A 20,277-nucleotide genomic window follows, 5' to 3' on the forward strand; every position below is an offset into this window, starting at 1 on the left:
TTTCCAGGTCAGGTTTTAAATTTTTAATTTTTTTCCGTTATTCGAAATTAATTCTGTTTTTTTGATAGTGCATTTCCGAATAGTTGTTTTTGCAGTTCGCTTTTAAACAGGTTTTACATTTTAAATTTATGTGTCAGTTATTTGATTTTTTTTCGATGGTGCATTTCCGAGCGCTTCTTTTTGCAGTTTGCTTTTAATCAGTTCTTACATTTTTAATTTCTTTTTCGGTTATTCGAAATTTTTTATGTTAAACATTCCTGAACGCTTTTTTTGCAGATTTCTTTTAATCAGGTTTTAAATTAGTTTTTTTTTTTCGTTATTCGAAAACTTTGTTATGATGCAGTTTGATTAAAAGGTTTTACATATTTAATTTATTTTTCTGTTATTCAAAAAATTTTGTTTGGTGGTGCATTTCCAAACGTTTCTTTTTGCATTTTGCTTTCAGTCAGGTTTTAAAATTTAAATTTTTCAAATTTAACTTGTATAATTTAGTGAAGGCTTCAAGTAGGTACATTGCCTATTCAGGGGAAAAATTGCATGAACTTTGAATTGAAATAATTTAAATATTTTTTAAAGATTTGCGCTTAAGCATGTGTTGGTATTTGGCCAAGCTTCTCCCCCGATTTGTGGCGTGCGCCTTGATGTTGTTACACAAAGTAGAGGAAGCTACAGTTTTACAAAAGTACATAAATTTATATTTTCTAGCAAAATTCCAACAAAGATAGATTTCTTTTTAATATCGTACGTAAAACATCACGTTGGCTTGCGAAAATTTAACAAAGTCCAGCATAAAGCTATTTGCTGGTGCTCCGTTGCGTTTTAAGGTACTCAAATAATCTCGTAAATAAATATCTTAAGTCTTTGGAGGCGCTAAATTACTACGCAAACGTATAGGAGGTAAGAAAGGAAAATGTATTTCCCTATGACGTATTTTTTTCAAATATCGTATATTATAAAGTTACATTTTAACCAACTATTTTGCTATCTTACGCTATATCGAAGATTTTTATCACACACTAATACAGTTTTAGCAATTTCTATACCGGAAGCCAATATCGTAAAAAATTTTTGATAATTACAAAATTAAAATATATCACATTTTTGTACTCACCGAATTTCCTGCCTTAAACTTTGGTCTCCTAATAAAAGTTCAGTTCTTCCTTTTGATATGCTACTATTTGGACTACTACTTTTTAATTGTTGTATTTGTTTATCGTATAAATTTGTTGTATTATTTAGCAAATCGTTGCTACTACTGCCGACGACGCCGCCGCTTTGTGTATTGATATTATTGTTGTTGCTATTTGCCGCATCCGTATCAAAGTGTCGGCCATCGTCATTAAGTGTAGTTAGTAACTGCAATGAAAAGTGGAAGAGATAGACATGAAAGCGTGAAACTTGTTGGAATAATTAGAGAGGAATGTCAATTTGCAAGCATAAAAAGGGAATTAAAAAATTTCAATAGAATTTAATATTCAATAATAAACGAGAAAAACGCTTAATGGCATTAATTAAGTAATTTGAAAACTAAGCAAATGAGTGCCAGTGAACACTTTAATGAGTGCCAGTGACACACATGCAATTTTATATAAGTACATGTATGTATGTGTTAAAATTTATAAAACTAAATTTTTCACATTGATTAAAAGAAATAAATACAACAAACTTGTATCACTAAAAAGTTATATCGCATGCCTTTGGCAAGCGGTAGTAATCGAGATTTCGAATTCATGCGATAACTTAAATGAGCGTAAGTACTCAAATCTGCCGCTGAGTGCTGACAAACTCAATTTGACCCCTTTCAGCAAAGTGTTTGACCTCTGCTTTACATTTATTGTAGTTTTAAAAGCCACTTTGTGAACAGTTATTTGTCGTCGAAAGTGATGACTTGAACTTAGCACCCCTCCAAAATGAGTTTAATTCTCTTTATTACAAAATGCACAGATGTCAAGCGCAGTGCATATAAACCCCTTTCCCCTTTTCGCTTCTTACCCACTTCCATACAAATTGGCAGAATTCACAGCTAATTAATCATTAATTGATTGACTGAAAAGTGGTGTTGGTATTCAGCGTCACAAGCATTCGCTTTAAATTTTCACAAATTTTTTGGCTGCGGCAGGGGAGGGTAATCGATATTTCGAATGATAGCATGTCAATGTTAATCGCATTGCTTTGAGATTATTTATTTATTTTAATTGAAAATTCCAATACAGCAGAGGAATGTGTATGAGACAGCCATTAAAACGTACTCGCAATTGCTTGTTCTGAGCGAGTATTTAAAATTCCTTTGACTGCAAACTGAATACCTTTGAAAGCTTTTATAAAGTGAATGTATTAAAAAAAAGGCGATTTTATACCGCCATTACAAAAATACTGTAGTATGTGTTAGCCTAATATAGAAAGGCCCCAAACTCATTTCCATTCGAAATTCTGCTTTGTACGATAACCGGCGGAATACACAACAAGAAGAATTTCTTAACTGAACAACTTAAGTTTTTATAAAGTTTCATAAGTGCTCGGTCAAGAAACAAAAATGTCACATTGGATATTACGTTATTATTAAACGTAATTTAGTCCCATGGAATTTTTGAAAACAAGTATTATCTTAAGAAAAAATAAAACGATTTTCTGTAATATCGTAAATTTTGTATATCATACCGCAAGTTTAAAAAACGTTTTTCTACTCAGACATACGGAAATATTATTAAAAACATTTTTCATTCAATGTCGTAAATCTTTGTCTAATATCGTAAATAAAAACGGACTTTTTGCAGAAAGTTTTAAAAAATTACGATAAAAAGGTGTTGTGCAATATCGTAAAAACACAACAAACCAGAAATTAGTATCGCAAAAATGTTATATGTTTATGTACATATGTAGCTAAAAGAAAATTATGCATGCTAGTAAGCATATTTACTAACAATATAACGGATTTTGATAGTATCGTAAATAAAACCATGCCTACTTTTGCATACAATCACTTAAAATAAACAAGGCACGCGAGTGACCTAAATTTCGCGCACTCAAAAACTCCAAACTTAAGCCAACATCGAAACAAATGTGCCAAACGAAAATTTTCGCAATTAAACTAATTCACTTAAAACTACAACAAACCAAACTTAACGCAAAAGCAGTGAAAGGTTACAACAACAACAACAACAATGCATGCGCCGCGTCGTCAAAATGCGACGCCGATTCCTCTTCATTCCTCACTCACTCACCTCTCGTCTCGGTGGATGTATATTATTCGATATTAATAAATCACAATTACTACTAATATTACTACCATACGCCCCGCTGCTGACGGCAGCCACTGGCACGCCCACTCCACCACCACTAATACCACTACCACTACTGATGCCAGCAGTGGGCTGGTCAACAATCACGCCAGCCGCTTTGTTATTGTTGTTGCTCAAGACAGCTGTTGCGCCTAAATTGTTATTATTAAAAAATTGCGGCTGTTGCTGCTGCTGCTGTCGTTGTTGTTGTTGTTGGTCCTCGACGGCCGCTGAGGCGAATGCCTGCTGCAGGTGGTTGCTGGAAATGGCTGTCGAGTACTCGGTTGTTGGTGTCGTGGAGCCACGGGCTGTCGTCGTTGTAGCCGCTGTCACGCCGGCTGTTTTTGTTGTTGTTGTTGTTGCGTTTGTGGCAGCTGTCAGCGTGCGTTTCAGTTCACCCACAGCGGTCGCAGCCAGCGGTGAGGTGGAGGTTTGTGCATCGACGAGTATTGTGCTGGGGATCTGCAGCGGGGGCGGGATGTGTGGGTGCGACTTCGCTTGTTGTTGCTGTTGCTGCTGCAATAGCTGGCTAGTTGCTACCGCAGGCAGCACCACCGCCGACGTGGTGGGTGGCAATTGTGCGTGTTTGTTGTTGTATTTTATAAAGTTAATGCTACAATAATTGGCGCCAACGCCGATCAAATCGTCGTCGTCGTCCTCCTCCTCAGCGACAGCCAAGTGCTGCAGGCTGCTCGCTATCGTTGGCGTTTGCAACTGTTGCAGTTGCGCCAGCTGCGCTACCTGTGCGGCCTGCTGTTGCTGCAGTTGCAGCGTTAATGGCGGTGGTGGTTGTTGTTGGGCTTTACCTGCGATCGCTGATTTCGGTGCGGCAGTCACTGCCGTCTGCTGTTGTGGGTGCTGCGGCAATTGTTGTTGCTGGTAAATGCTGCTGCTGCTGTGGTTGGCTAGTTTCGTTGCTGTGGCCGCGGCCACTGCCGCCGCTGTGCTTGCGCCCACAATCGCTGCTGTCGTCTGATGAGAGCTGCGATCAGCTACACCCACCGAGCTCTGCACCGCCGACGCGTGCACAACAGCTGCTGTTGTGGTGATGCCTGTCGCCGTTGCCGCGACGGTTGGCGCAAACGTCGACGAGGTAATGAGGCCGGCAGTTGCTGCGGTGGCGGTGGTGACTGTCGAGCTGCTGCACGTAATCTGAGTGCTGGTGAACGAGGTGACGTAAATGGGCGAGGCCTCGTTGAGGAAGCTCAGATCCTGTTTCTGTGTCGACTGTGAGCCGCTCTTCGTCTGCTGCAGCTGAAATGAGGAAGAAGGGGAGACAGAAGAGAAGAGAATTAAAATTTGCAGATATCTGATGGGAATTTATTCTAAAAAAAAAGGGAAGAGAAGCCTTAGCAATTCTCATAGTCTGGTAGCCACAAAATAAATCACAGAATTTTTGCTATATTTGAGACGCGCCTTAATTTTGTGTGAAGACGTTTAAATTTGCATCGAAAATCGGTGCCGCAAAATTATCTAGCATTCAAAATTTGCATATGAGGATCTAAAATTGACGTAAAACGATGACGACGTAATCTATACACTCAGAAAAAACACTTGATGGGCACAGGAGGAAAAGAATTCATATAAGTTCCGATTAGCTTGTCTTCTTTTCGAAAAACTGCAAAGAACTTTGTAGTCGTGGGGCGAACGCAAGGAAGATAAAAGTACTTCTTCCCTTCGCTCAGTTCAAATAATCCTTTCGAGCTTTAATATCGGCTTCCATAAACGTTTTTCAAGTTCTGAAACCTCACATTCAATTGATTGCCCCTACGGTAAGTGAAGTCGGTCGCCAGTGGCAAAAAAACTAGCGCAGCGAATCTCTGGTAGAAAACAAGGAGGAGCGGGTCGGAGATTTTGGAGCACCATTAAGAAATCTGTTGAAATTAATTAATTGATTAAATCTGGGCGTGAATGGCGGCATACGAGACCGAATGATTACTCGTTATTTCGTTAATCTAAGAAAACGACAACTGTTTTCTTCCCAGTACAATAGAGCACACTCACTATCGCATGCCGTGGTCTCAAAATAAAAGTGCGATTCGAGATACGTTTCATATCGAATACCGCGATTCGAGGCGCGAGGTGAACATGGCTCGATGTAGGAATGATTCAACTCCAAATCTTTTTTCATTCTCAAATAAAAATTTTTATATGGTCATATTAATTGTGCAATTTTTTTCTTGTATGTTTTTAGAAAAGATGGAAATATGGAGTTAAAATCCATATCGCAGCGAAATATATAGTTTGGTTACATGTAGTAAAATTTCACGAGGAATATTTTTATGGAATATTTTAAGCCATTACCTCTCCCACGAAAGGGTTGTTTGGACCGCTACTTCGGAAAGTGAGAATAAAATAGCGTTTGGCAGGTAGCTAGAGGGTTACAATTTCAAAAAAAAAATTATTCGCCAGAAAATTTTACTACTGAAAAATTTCACTACTTACTGAAGACGTCTTATGGTGATTTCGTTTCTACTAAAAAATGTCGCCTCTTGATTGCCCTTTTCTCTTTTCGTGTTCGATTCTAAATTAAAGGCAAAGGGTGAGAAAATTGTGTGTTCGTTTCTTGAAATGTCACACTCTTGTAAGGCAAAAAAGGCACCTTTTCTGCCCTTTGAAGCTTTGTCAGGGGAGATGGTTGCCCTGAAAATCAGATGGTTGCTTAAAACAAGAAGGCAAAACATGCATTTTCAAAGGGTTGTGTGTAACATCAAACACATTTTGCACCATGCAAGGGCAACATTTTTTGGTAGAAACGAAATCACCATTAGGTCAGAAATTATAATTTAAGTCGCTTAATACGTACATAATATTTTCGATAGATTAAACCACTTTCGGCCAAAATGTAAAAACTTCACTCTCCGTGAAACAAAACTTAGACCAGAGAGGGTCTAATACTGTCTTCGGCAGTGTTGGTCAGAGAGACATCCTCTTTCATAATATATAGTGTTTTTTCGTGTTGGACTGCGTTATAACTTGCTAACCAGTTGTCAATACAAGTAAATTTTCAGAGCTCCGTCTAGATAGGATAACTTATTTACTCGCGAGCGAATCAACACATTTTGTTACTTCTAAATGATTCAACGAAATTATCTTGACGGCAAGTAACGAATCGTTTGCGAATTTAATTTTGATTGCTAAAGAGCAGAATTAGTGTGAAAAAAATTATTTTTTATAAGTTTTTGGCTATCGATCGAAAAGGTGTATGAACATCTTTTTTCTCTCTCGCTCTTCTTTTTTTGATTCTCTGACATTTGAATGGCTTATTAATTCTGCGATGGTCAATCATTTTTAAACACCTACGTTTTGTATATCGATGATTCTACTACCACAACTATAATTTTATTTGAGAGCAGGAATGAGATACGCACCACTTTGACAGCATTCGAAACATATCAATACCAACTCGCAAAATTGTTTATTTCAGCGGCGCAATTCTCTCACTTCTTCCTGGCTTCCCAATAAGTGTGTATACAAACTGTCGCAGAGCACTGCCGTAATTTTGCATATTGAAAATCAAGCAATTTATGCAAAATACACGCCACGCCCGCTTGTCTAGCCAGGGCGGGCAGTAATAAAAAATGCAAGCGAGTCGAAGGAAAAAGCGATAAATGAGACATAAATGAGACGCTGTGGGAGCGCAAATATACAGGCGTAATTTTAAACAAACACACACACAGTTCAAAAATATTTGAACCCATTTTCAGAGGACGTGTATAGCCCAGAGTAGGAAGGCTTGAGCTGGCGTTGTTTGAACTGCCTGCGAAGCTCCAGAAAAATGTGGGTTTGGCGCAACTAAAGTTTGGATTCCTTAACAAAAGCCAACGCATGTCACACCCATTCAGCCGTACGCCTATGGCACTTAATCAACGGCAACATGCTGTCAATGACAAAGATTTCGAAGCAACAAAGACATAAAAAAAAAACCAACGGAAAGGGTAAGAGTTTCGAAAGGCATTTAATAATTTTGTGAATAATAAATCTTAATCCACTGAGAATTATACAAACTACATATGTAGGTTATGTACATAAATATTTGTGTAAAGTATATGTACTTTTTGAGATATTTTGTATATGTCTTTGTAGTAGTAAGTTGATAATTAAATTTGTCCAAACAATTAAGCTGTTATTGTTGGTATACAGAATAATTATTGACAGCAATTTACGACAACCACACGCCTAGTTTGGCATGACAGGATCTATGTATGTATGTACATAGCGTGATCATTGTCATGGTATAGGTTATAGTATTGAACATTAAACATTTATAAACAATTGGGCAAAGCCACAGAGCAGCCAGCAGCCGTGAAAGGTGAACAATTTAAGCAGCTTACAAAAGTTTTATGCTTTTTGACATCTGTAGGTATTTATGTACATATATATGTATGTATGTAAATTTCCGCATGACTAGCTCGCATTTTTACTCTGTATCGCTTTCGATTTTTTATGCTGGCTGTTTTTTGTTGTTCGTTTTTATTTTGCTGTTTGTTGTGGAATATTGTCAGCTACGGTGTTGACATGCATGGAAAATTTGTTATGACAAGCGAATGCGATTTTCATAATTAAGAACAGTGACATATGTATGCATAACAACAAAAGCAAAAACAAGGACCAACAGCATCAACAACAAAAACAATGGTCAGCAGCCGGATAAACTCTGTTGTTGTTAAAGAAAAGTGTAGCAAAAAAAAAATTGGCGAGGAGGAAAATTGGCTTTCATAGCATTGCTTAAATAACATTTTGACAGCTGTCAAATGCAGACACAGGCAGCGCTCACCGTTTTGTTTTTTGTTTTCGCTTTTGTTGCATGCGCCTATTGCAACTCTGCATGCAGGATGAAAAAGTGTAGTAAAACAAAAGCTACTCACTTCCATAACGGCATGGAGATGGTGTAGGTGAGTATGTATGTAGTAACCATGGTAACATATGTATGCATAAAAGTGCTTTGTTAATACCCTGTAGGAAAAATTGGGTGAATGAAAGAATATATATCGGACAGAAACTTAGAACTTTTTGCATAAATAGTAAGCGACATGCAATCAAGCGACTATGCAGAAAATGTGGATATGAATGCAAAAAAAAAAAGAAATACAAAAAAAAGGGGGAACAAACAGAATATACATAGATAAAATATTAAATTTCCGAAAAATATAAAAATTATGTAGGAAAATTTATTTTTATTTGAATAGTTTTGGAAAATTTAACAAAATAAATATGTAGTAATAAAAATGAAAATACTTAATGAATAAACTAAAAAAAAAATATATTTTTAAGAACAAAGATAGGAAATTATAAGAAAATTAATGTACGAAAAAATTACAAAAACCACATTAGCAAGAATTCGGAAATAATTTGTTTAAAAAAATGATTTTTAAAAAATTATTTAGTATTGTAAAAAAAATTAAAACAAATTTAAAATTAACAAAAATTAAAAAAAATGGAAAAACTTGGGCAAAAAATTTTAAATTATACATAAAAAAGTTACAAAACTATACACAAGCCTATTTTGTCGTGCTCAGCATGACGAAGTGGGGTGGCTGATGGATATTACCCTTAAATACACCTACCTACCTACTTGAATCAAGAATATTTTGGCTGACATTATGAATCATAATCCTTCACTCTTTCTAAGCTAATCTTGAATAACTTTTATCGAAGATATGTCATTTTTTGATGAACATCCTTACGATACTCAGTACAGCCCGCAACAAAAGATAGCACACCAACATTTTGACTACTTTTCACTACTCTTCCTTTGCTTTTTTTAGGTACGTCAGTTTCTTATTAAAGTCTAAGGTTTATCTAACAAAAGCCATATAAATCCAAATTCCAAACTTTGTACAAAAATTATAAAATCCCACAAACTTTTTATCCCAATGCCAAACACTTTAATTACAATTTGTTAATTAATTTTTAGTATGCAGTTTTATAGTCTATTAAAATTGCTAAAAAATTCCGATTTTTTTTTTTGATTCTTAATAACTTTTTTGCTGAAGATTTTATGCACTTCCCTCCAGATAAAAAATTTATTTGTGTTGTGCTATATTTCACATTGCAAATGGTTTTTTACAAAGGAGTTAACTGTATTTGTTACACATTGCATGTTTCACATTTTTTTTTTTTTTTAAATAATTACATCAAAAATCAGCAAAAGCTAGAAAAACGCTTAGAAACTACATCCGAAATAAGAGGCCAGATCTACCATCAAAAAGGCTAAACTGGCAACAATGGACAGGAGGCCTATAGTCACATTTTAAAATCAAAATAAGTCGATATTCCGGATTTCTAGACGTTAGTCTGACCGTGTTCTTTTTTGGCATGACTTTACAGGTTCCTAGAACCGTGCCATTTCCCATCTTGCACCATTCATTTAACAGTGTTAAATTTTCTCTCTCTTTGTAATTTCGAAGAAACAGCATGGAAACTTCTCACTTCCAAATTCCTAAAACACCATTCTCGCAACACATTTTCATTTCCTACAGGGCCAGCACGCACTTTTGTTTGTACGTATCACTTTCACTTTTATTCGCTACAGCGGCATCGTAAGCTCAATGCATTTTTTTGTGCTTAAATGTCTGTTGCTCACACCTTGTAGCATATTTCAATACATGCCATCTATGCCACATCAATAAAACAGACAATCATGCCAGCAGCGCAACAACAACAACAACAACAATATTCGATTGGCAACATGCTTTGCAAGCAGCAATGGCCCACCACACAGCCAGCAACCAACCCACCAGTCAACCACCCATCGCCCCCAAACAACGCTAGCCAGCCACTCGGTCAATTAGGTAGTTAACTATCCAGCCATTAGCAGCGTGGCAACAGCCCGACTTTTGGTCTACTGCTAACTGCTTACCGCCTGCCTACCCAGCTATTGTCTGACTCATATTCCATTCTCAGCGTCCGCCAACTGTTACCGCAAGTGTTCATTGTTTAATTGCTGCTCCATTGGCGGACTGGCTGACTAACTCTGCTAAGCTTGTGAAAAAACTAAATTTATTGTTTTTGCTTTTTCTTGTTTATGCACGTTTTTTCCTTTTGTTTATTTTTGTTTTCCGCATTGTCTCGAGCGGCTGTTGTTCCAGCATCAGTTGTAGCGAATTGGTTAGAATTTCAAATTGATTTGCTCCGTCAATTTAGTACTACATAGAGTCAAAAGCCATGTAATTTATTTACTTGTATCTCAGTCTCAGTGAGGGCAGAGGATACAAAGGCTACTAGAAGGGGATAGTATATGTTGAAAGTGTGTCCGAAAGTTTTTTTCATTCTCAAAACAACGTCCTCTCAGAATGTAGAATCATCCGGTACCCATGCGAAGCCAGTGACTTATTGCAGTGAGAAAACTGCTGAATTGACTTAAGTCAGCTCTGTCCGCACGATTAGCACGTAGATCGGCACATCTCATATTTTGTAATAGTCAGCAATGGACTCAGAAGGTTGCAAGGTCAAAGCCTCACTCCCAAAAAGTCTTTAAATAAATTACAGGCCCCAAAAGTATGCATCAGCTTTAGATGAGAATTGCTTGATTTTTGTACTTTTAGAAATAGCCAGATGTATACCATTAAATTAAGGCCTATTGTCTATTTTTAAGCAAAGTTAGGTTAGGTTAGGAGGACGTGTGGAATATTCCATACTTTCACTAGGGGATAGAATTGTCCATTCTGAGTGCCCTCTTTTAGTTAGTGCAAGAGTAGCTTTAAGTCACTATTCTACTGAACCAATTACTATCACTGATGAAGCCAAGGAGATCCAACAGTTCCACCTTCAGACTGTTGAATAAATATGAACACAAGTGATTGAATCACTTCGTCTACAGACCTGGACATCGACACCGATAGTGGTGAATTGAATCTTCCTCATTCTCATATTGCCAGCCTCTGCAGAGAGTATTTGTTGGTATTCGCTACCGTTGAAGCATTGGTGCTATAGCGGTGTCTTGTGATGACACCTGTAAGGCCTCATACTGCAGAACTATTCAGTCTCAGTGTGTCCCCTGCCTTTTTCCTACTAGCGGCGACCATAATACGGTTGTGGTCTTACAGTCTCCCGTTTGTTCCACAATGCATTCGTCACGTCCAAGGTGTACTCATTAATTTTCCTAACGTGATCACTAAACGGTGGTAGTACGGAGCTATCCGCTTCTTCTATTGGCATATCTGAGCCGCATCTAGCCCTCTCATCAGCCGACTCGTTCTCTTCAATATTTCTATGTCCGGGAACCCAGCATGGAGTGACGTTGATACGGCTCAGTGACGCCAGCATGGTGCGACATTTCCATACAATTCCCGATTTCACTATTTTAGATCCTATTGCTTTCGATGCTGTCTGACTGTCGACAAAAATAGTGGCTGTTATTAATTTAGAAATTTCGCTAATCGCTTTTAAGTCTTGTTGCAGGATGCTAAAATGTCAGGGACCGAAATATTTAGATCGTTGCGAAATCGATATTATTTGATTTTTAGTTTTTTCGGTCATATTTGATCGTTATTTCGTGATCTTTGTTCTTTTTTTAGAGTAAAAGTAATCATTATTTTGGATTTTAATTTTTTCAATAACTTTAACCGTTATAATAGAGACTGCGTTTTTATGACTGATTTAAATCTTTTATGACCTAAAAAATTAAATTAAAGTAACAATTAAAAATTGATCCAAAAAAGTTAATTCATAACATAACAATTATATTTGATTGAAAAAATAGAAATCCCATTTTAAGTGTAAAATTTTGATTTTTATTACAAAGATCATAACCGTTATCTCTTTTGGGAGCCCCAGCCCCATTTTTGTTTTTCATTTTATTAAAAAGAAATGTTTGTCCCTAAATTTTGAACATTATTTATTTATTATTGCTTATTTTGTTGCCATTATCCGCTACTTCCAAATGATGCGATAATAAATTTTTTCCACCCAACTAAATTCCGCATAATTCGTTCTTTGACCTTCCGCGTGGCTGCTGTGGTTTCTACACCACTTTAAAAGTTGTTTTTGTTATACATTTAAAACAACTCATTGTTGTTGCTGTTGTTACGCTTGCTCTTAAATGTACACAGCTACTAAAAATTGTATCTAACAGATACTAGAAGCATAATAATAAAGTTTTTTCCGCCACTCCATTCGTCGTCGCCACTCCTTCCTTCCTGCACCGGCCGCGCGCATTCTCAGTGCTGCGATTTGTGAGTGGCGCTTGAAGCGGTTGTCTCCCACTGCCTCATATCCTGAAGACCGACAGACAGCGCAGCGCCGCGCCACGACACTCACAACTTGCCTCTGCTTAGCGCTATGAGTTTGGACTGTGCGTTTTGTGGATCTTTTATAAAGTTTAAGTTCGTGGAAAGTTGTTGGTGGTTGCGCTTTTAGCAGCGTCAATCCAAGGAGGGAAGCGTTGCTCTAGCAATTTACTATTTGCTGTGAGTTTTTTCTCCCTTTATTGTTATAATTTTCCTAGCACTTATTGTTGTTGCCAGCTGTTGACTTTGAAGTACTCGGTCACGGGGCGTTTACACGTTTCACACGGACACGAGCACGAGCGAGGCAACGGTTCGCAGCAGAGGTGCAAGTCAGGGGGTCCAAACAATCAAAAGCATACGTGGCAGCGGCGATATGAGGGGATTGTGGTAGGAGTCTGAGCAAAAATAGTACCCATGACTCAGCTCAGCCACCAGCCAGTTAAATGCGCCAAAGGATACACCAAAGCGCAAACGATTCAATAAAAATTGGACTCCCTTCAGCTAAAGTGAACTGCCAAACCGGTGTTGAAGCTCCGCTTGTTGATGTGTATGGGAATGCTGGTGACTGCCCGCTTAATGGCTCAGCAAGCAAGCTCACGCATGTGTTTGTAATGGAAACATAAAAGTTCAAGAAGGAAGGCATGGCATGTCCTTTGGCAAACATGTGAGTGTATGAACTTTCTTCATAACTTCAACAGCTTGTAAAATTTATGTTTTAATTAAAATATTTGAGTTCTCCAAAGTTAGGAAGTTTCTCTTTCGTTTTATGTGGACTTTTGCCTCACTCTTCCTGATGCCGCAGCAACTGCGCCTATGAATTTTGTCAACCACTTCTTCTGTATGAAAAAAATTGATACTTTCGCTTCCGATACTTTATGGCAGAAGTCCTAAAAACGAGTTCGTCGCTGAAAACTTCGCAGCATAACAAAAATTCTTTCATACGCCGGTTGAGAATTTGCAAAAGGCACAAATCACTTAAGCAACTACTTTTGCATACTTTTAGGCGCACTTTAGCGCACTTATTGTATGCCGAAGACAGTTCTCAAATTTACTATATACATACACACATACTATTTTGCTTACTCACCGTTTTCGATACCTCCGTTATGTCCACCGGCGTTACCCGATTCAACGCCGCCAAACGTTTCAGTCGCTCACGCGCATGCTCCTCGACAGCAATAACGAAGGCCTCCTGCACCGAATTGCCAATGTCCCAGGCTGAAAATTAAGAGAAAAATTAAAGGTTACGATCGAAGAACACAAGGGGAATATATGTAGATAAAAAGCTTGAGAACTTGATTAACTATAATGTATATTAAACAATTTAATTTAGTTTGAACTATATTGGATTTGATTTTCCACACAATCCATTCAAAAGAATTCAATTTCTGTGCATACGTAAATTTCTCTAGAAAAGCTCTAAAAAAAAAAGAAAAACCCGTCGGCAAATCGTTTCCCCAGCCGGAGCCAACGTCCGGTGTTGCAATCAATGGCCTGCATTTGACAAGCACAACTTTCTCGATAGTAACACACAACGAGGACACACGTGGCATGTTGCAACCACGCTGACACATTCACTAACCGTCTCACAATCATTGTCGCCCCATTTGCCTACTTTTGCCGCATTGCCACAATTTAAAGCGCACCGAAATTGGATTTCCTACACCTGACAACCTTCCCCTTCCCCAACAAAGGCAGGCGCAAATGCAGCTGAATGTAACATGCCGCACATGCGACACCGAATGCGATCACTTAATAGCGCACCGTTGCATTAGATTCGTGTCCAGCGCACAGGAAATTGTGCCAGACAGCCAGACAAGCCGCGCTGGCAGGCAGTCACCACACACCTCACACCAGACCCGACTTAATTGCGGCGACCTGGGCGGCTGGCGAATTGAGCGCAACGTCCGCCCATTGATGGCGGTGGTTTGGCGAATAGGCCGCCGGCCCGGCAGTTTCGCGTTTGATCAGTTTCATGCCACAGATGTAAATTGGCAGCTGCAGCTGCCACTGCCGCGGCCACAGCACAGACAGCCTTGGACAACTTTACTGCTTGCGGCCGGCTTGGCTCGAAGAGTTGCAGTTTCTAGTTGCCGTTTGTCAGGAAATGAGCCGCTCACCTGCCACTGACACAATTAAATTCCACTTGGCGATTGCAGGCGATGCGGTTCATGTAGCAAAGGAATGTGGCACGTTGAGTTTTAAGGCACGAAAATTGCTTGCTGCAAACAGGCGGTTTGGCTGCTATGCGGTAAAGTGGTCCACTTGCACCACTGAGAACACTTGGAATTATTTTAAGAAGTTTTTAAATTTTGGGTGGGAATTAGAATGTTAGCAAAAATCCTAAATGAAAAAATTTCAAATAAAAAAAAATTTAATCATTTTATTAATTTTAGTTTTAGGACAGCCGCTTAGGAAAAGTGGTTAGAGGTGCATACTACCACCCCATAGGACCTGCGTTCGCTCCTTGATGGCACCAGGCAATGGCAAACCTCTGAGTGTATTTCTGCCATAAAAAATCTACTTACACAATCCATTTGCTGTTCTGAGGTGACGTAAAACTGTAGAGCCCAAAATTTTTGTAACAGTTTCAAGACGCACAAAAAAAATTCGATTAGAAACTTGGCCAAGCACTCAGCAAAAGTGTAAGCTCCAAAATATTATTTTATTATTATTAGGTTTTTTTCTTGCTTCCTTTTATTCAGAAGTTTTGCGAAATACTTTAATTTTTTTTTATCAAAATAAACTTATTTAAGAAAGTTCATTATTTACTTGTTTAAATTTTAAAATAAAAATTTTAAAACTATCCTCATATATTTAAAGTTATTTCTTATTTAAGTCAAGAAAATTGAAATTGAATGGTTTTTCATTTATAAACTCGTTAGACGCTATTTTTTGTGCATATGTACAAGTAAATGTAAATGTAAAAGTAAAGTAATGCAGACAAAAAATTTATATCAGAAATGTGTCTGAATGTCAAACTTTAGCTTAATAAACTATATTTTGCAATTGCATATTTAAAAAACTTCTAACTTTTTTTTAAGTATTTTAGTTCATGAATTATTTTTTTGCTAACACATTTTTTAACTCATTTTATCTTATAAGCTTATTGGAAAAATACATCAAAAAAATAATTTTTTCATTTTTTCAACACCAGAAAATTTACTTTGCTTTTCATGTAAACTTCTTAGAGCCATTTTCTTATGTGGCTTTTAAAGTTTATCTGCCCCTCAAACACGTTTTTTGAGAACAGAATTTGTCCTTAAATAGCACATAAATTTAAAAGCTACTTGAGAAAATGGGCTTTAACATTTAAAAAAAAATCTTTATTTAAAAATGTATCTGAAAACTCTTTGCGTAAAAAAAAGTAACTAGAAGTCATATTTTTACTTTTTAGAGAAAAATTACTCTTTTAATTTCAAATCTTTCATTTATTAAAAACTTCAAATTTTTTTAAATATCTCAACACTATAAAATGTACCCTTTCAAAAATGAAATAAGGGGTTTTTTCAATCATTCCTTAAAAAAAATTTAGACTATAATTTCCTTTTTCCAAATTCGGGGGACTGAAAATTTTTTTTATTTTTTGAAGCAAATTAATCTAAAAACCTTTTAGGATCAACAACATGAATTTAATTGGAAGTCGTATTTTAACTTTTTCCAGAAAAATTACTCTTTTTAACGCAAATATTTTAATATTTTCATTTATTTAAAAATTACAATTTTTTTAAATATCTCAGCACTAAAAAATTTGCCCTTTCAGCAATGAAACGAGATTCATGATGTCAACGGACAGTATGTAGAGCGAGCAAAGATTTAGATGTAATTTCACTTTTTCCAAAATTGGGGGAAGTTTGAAATTTTTGTTTATCCTTTTTTCATGAAGAAATTGATTTCTAACCATTTTAAATAAAAGGTTGTACAAAAAGGTAAATTTAATGACATTTTTTAAACCTTCAAAGATTAATATGTATATTTTTTTTTAATGACAGTCAGTTTCACGAAAATGATTTACGTGAACTTTTTTTCTATGTTCTTAATTTTTTATTAACTAGTTTAACAACAAAATTCTTTCAGTCAGTAGGAAAAAGTTAGGTGAAAGATTAAATAAAAATAAAACATCGAATTTAATTTCTCCATTAAAAACCTTCGTAAAATTGGCCATAATTCTTTTCTCCCAACACTAACAACAAGTGTTTTTTAAATTTACTTATTTTTTTTAACTAAAATAATTGGCTACAGACAATCAAAAATATTTTTGCCTAATTTAATTTGAAGTACTTTATGGGTTCTATTTTGATTTTCCAATGCAAAATTTCATTTTTTACGAACTTTAATTAGATACCAGTTTTTAAGTAAAATATTTGAATACTCTTTAAAAAAAAATTTGAATATTACTTTTTTGATCAAGGTTATGTACTTAATTTTTCCGTATTTAATTTTTTTACTTAAAAAAAATTGTTATTTATTGTCTTGACCAATTCCTTTTTAAGTCCACCAAACTTGATTTATCACATTGCATATTTCAGTTCTGTTTTAGAACATTTTGTTGAGTTTAATTTTTCTGGAAACCAAATTTAACACATTAAATTTTTATTCCGTTTCACAACTTTTGTTTAAATTAAACTTAAAAAATTAAATTAAAGAATTTTTGCTGATTTTCAAATAAAATGAAATTTGTTTCAAAATTTTTGTGAAGAAAATTTAAGTTTTCTATTGCCAGTTAGAGGCATTTAAAGCTAAAATCAAGGCGACTTCATATAACGTGGTGGTGTTGTTTCATTGGCTGTGAATGGCGTGTGATTGTCAAAATTTTGTATTTCGCTAGGCGCGCTTTTTCCTTCGGGGAAGAATAGTTGAAATTTGACAACGGGTCGCTAAAAGCAACAAGAAAATGTTAGTAATTTTTGTTTTTGTTGAATCGATACCAGCTTATATGAATTCGCCTTGGCTAAGATATTTATTTTCCAATACCTTTACTGCGACAACAATTTACACCCACACCTAATCAGCTGACAATCTATTTTTAATAACAGTAAATAAAATTCAACAAATATTTCCACTGATTTCTAATTTAATTGCCGCTATAAGCTACGAGGCCGCAATAAAGCATAATTCCCGCTCTAACTACATAGACAGCTACAAATCCTCGCTCTCCTCACCGCTGTTGTAGCCACCACCACCACCACCACCACCGACAGCTAGTCAGTCAGCCGGTTGGTTATTCATTAGCGTAATCTTCACAAAAATCGCGTACACATAAAACATTTTTAATTAACACCGATTTAATTAAATACCATTTGCAGCTACAACAACAACAACAACAACCACCACATTAGCCTCAATAGCAACAATCGAGTAATAACAAAAAATTGATAACAACAAGTGTTTGAGTGGCAAAGCAATCGCAGGCCAGCAACAAAACAGAAACAATTCAAAGCTGCGGCAATGAAGGTTCCACGAAGGGGCAGCGAGTGCAGGGGAGTCTGAAGAAACAAATTAGAGGAAAAATTGTTAGGGGCGAAAGAGTGCAAGAAATCACAAAAATATGCAGCAAGGCAATCGAGTGTTGCACCGCTTACTGGCGCTATGGTATGGTTGTTGTTGCATGCAGTCGTGCAGACATTAATGCATGGAAAAATGTTCGCCGCTCGCATAATTCAAGGTGAAATGTTAGCAATTCATTGTAAATGCTCGCAAATCGTTGGCGAATCAAAAGGAAAAAAATAAAAAATAAAATTTACCACAAAGAAAATTATTTAGCAGAAATGCCCAGAGTACGTTCAACAGCTTAGTGCTGTTATTGTTGTTGTTGCATGCGCGGTAAGCAATTGCAATGCAGACAGACGGACCGCCAGCCAGCCAGCCAGCCAGCCAGCGAAGCAGCTGGCCTTACTTTCCAACATTTTGTTGGATTTTTTTATGATTTCCTCATTTTCTTGCGCTGCCAACATTTTCTGCAATACCATTGATGTTTTCCTTCTCTTCCACTCACTCCTCTTTCTGCCTCCTCTACGCCTGCTGCTATGGAAAAAATTAATTGAGCTCCGCTTGCGAAAGTCGTCCGCCGCTGAGGCTGGGGTGAAAATGTGGGAAACTCGGGAGTCGCTTTGCCAATGGCAGTGGCTCAATGGCAAAACGGCTGTCAGTGGCGCAAGAAAACAGTGCCATAAATTCAACTCCTGCAACATACGAGCCGCGATGCAAACTGTGGATAAGAAATGTAGATACTTTGCTGCAGATAGTGCCAACGTTTGCAGGTGCAACAACAATGTGGCATTAGAAACAAATCTCAAAAGTTAAAGCAGCTGCAAGCGGGTTTGGTTTGGCTGGGTGGTTAGTGGCAGTGGCAGTGGCCGGCCTGCCTGCAATGACAAATGCACAAATGCAAAAGAAGACTGTATAAAATAGTTGGCCAATTCAGCAATGAAATGTGGCAGCTGACTACTGACTGCTGCGTAGTTGTTGCAAGTTGCCGCTTGGCAGCCGCGTGCAAGTTGTCGCTGCTGGCACTAATGGCAGGCGAGATGAGAAATTAGCCACTTTTTTGTAAGAAAATGAGAACTTTCTTCTGCTATTCTTTTTAACTGCTTGGCATTTCGACAAATTGTCGTCATCTCCGTCGTCTTTACACAGTTCTGGAACTTAAGTTCGAGGTCCTTTGCTTATGCACATAATTCCGGTCGTCGATATGGCTGATGAAGGCATTGAAGGGTTTCGTTACCTTCTGCCTTGTTGGAGCCACGTCTTTCTGTGCAGAGGCCTAAGTAAGAGTGCTTGAGGGCTTTTCCCTGCTTGCTGCCGGTTGCGACGGTCAGACAAGATGCCTTTTGTTCACTTGCTCGGCGATCTTTCATCCTCTGCAACAGTGGCTTCCCCGATTTTTTGGGGATTTCGAAGACGCTCTACAATGACGCCTCGTTCGCGTCATAAGAAGGAATAGCCTTCTTTATGTTTGATCCACTTAGGCGACTTTTAAACTTCCTTCCGAGGAGATGACATAAAAAGTCACAAAAATACTACCCTCTTTGGGTTTGTATACGCTGACCGTTAGATCCGCTTTTTCAGCGGGTCACTTGATTAATTCACGGCAATGGCTGTGTAAAAGCTCGGAGTACCAAACTCGTCCAGCGGGCGGCTTCGAGTTGAATACTTTCAGAGCTGAAGTGTCGGTGTCCATTCGAACGACATGGCCAAGCCAGCGGAATCGCTGTATTTTAATTCTCTGCACTATGTCCATGTCTTTGTAAAGCTCATACAGCTCATCGTTCCATCGTCTGCGGTACTCGTCGTCTCCAACGCGTAAGCGTCCGTACATCTTCCGCATAATCTTTCTCTCGAATACTGCAAGAGCCTTCTCATCGAATGTTGTCATTGACCATGCTTCTGCGGTTAAACTAAGTATTACTCCAAAAAGTATGCTCTAAAACTGCTTCATATTTTTTAATTCACCTGCTGAGTGTATTTGTATGCACATCTCAAACGGCATTTGAATTACATTTTTCAAATCCAAGCTCTCGAATTAATCTGTGTAATTACTCAAATTATGCTTTAAAGCAGACTGAAATCTTTAATATGGATAATCGTTCTTGTCGAGCCTTTTCGGCTTTTATAATTACTTTTTTAGCATGCTTTTTCCAATGGGTGTAACTACTCCCGCTCAAACACGCCCTCTAACCAACTCACTCACTATAAACTCTCTCACTCCACTTTCGCCATTTTCCCAATCAAAATGGGAAATAAAATGCAATTACATTTTATAGAAAAGC

At 37.4% G+C, this 20,277-nt stretch overlaps 1 protein-coding gene across 1 annotated transcript in view; it reads right to left on the minus strand.

Moving 5' to 3' along the window:
- Positions 1-1,247: 1,247 nt before the first annotated feature.
- The window catches only part of LOC108365585 (uncharacterized), a gene marked incomplete at its 5' end in the record, with an annotated part of 87,198 nt that continues 68,168 nt past the window's right edge, over positions 1,248-20,277 (minus strand). The window contains 3 exons of the mRNA XM_017619643.1: positions 1,248-1,356; positions 4,085-4,532; positions 13,596-13,726. Of these exons, the coding sequence (XP_017475132.1) occupies positions 1,340-1,356; positions 4,085-4,532; positions 13,596-13,726 (596 nt within the window). The remainder of the gene's footprint in view (positions 1,357-4,084; positions 4,533-13,595; positions 13,727-20,277) is intronic.

This window comes from Rhagoletis zephyria, unplaced genomic scaffold, assembly GCF_001687245.7.
Source record: "Rhagoletis zephyria isolate East Lansing unplaced genomic scaffold, Rhagoletis_zephyria_1.1 Rzeph_scaffold_01917, whole genome shotgun sequence".
Taxonomy (NCBI): Eukaryota; Metazoa; Arthropoda; class Insecta; order Diptera; family Tephritidae; genus Rhagoletis; species Rhagoletis zephyria.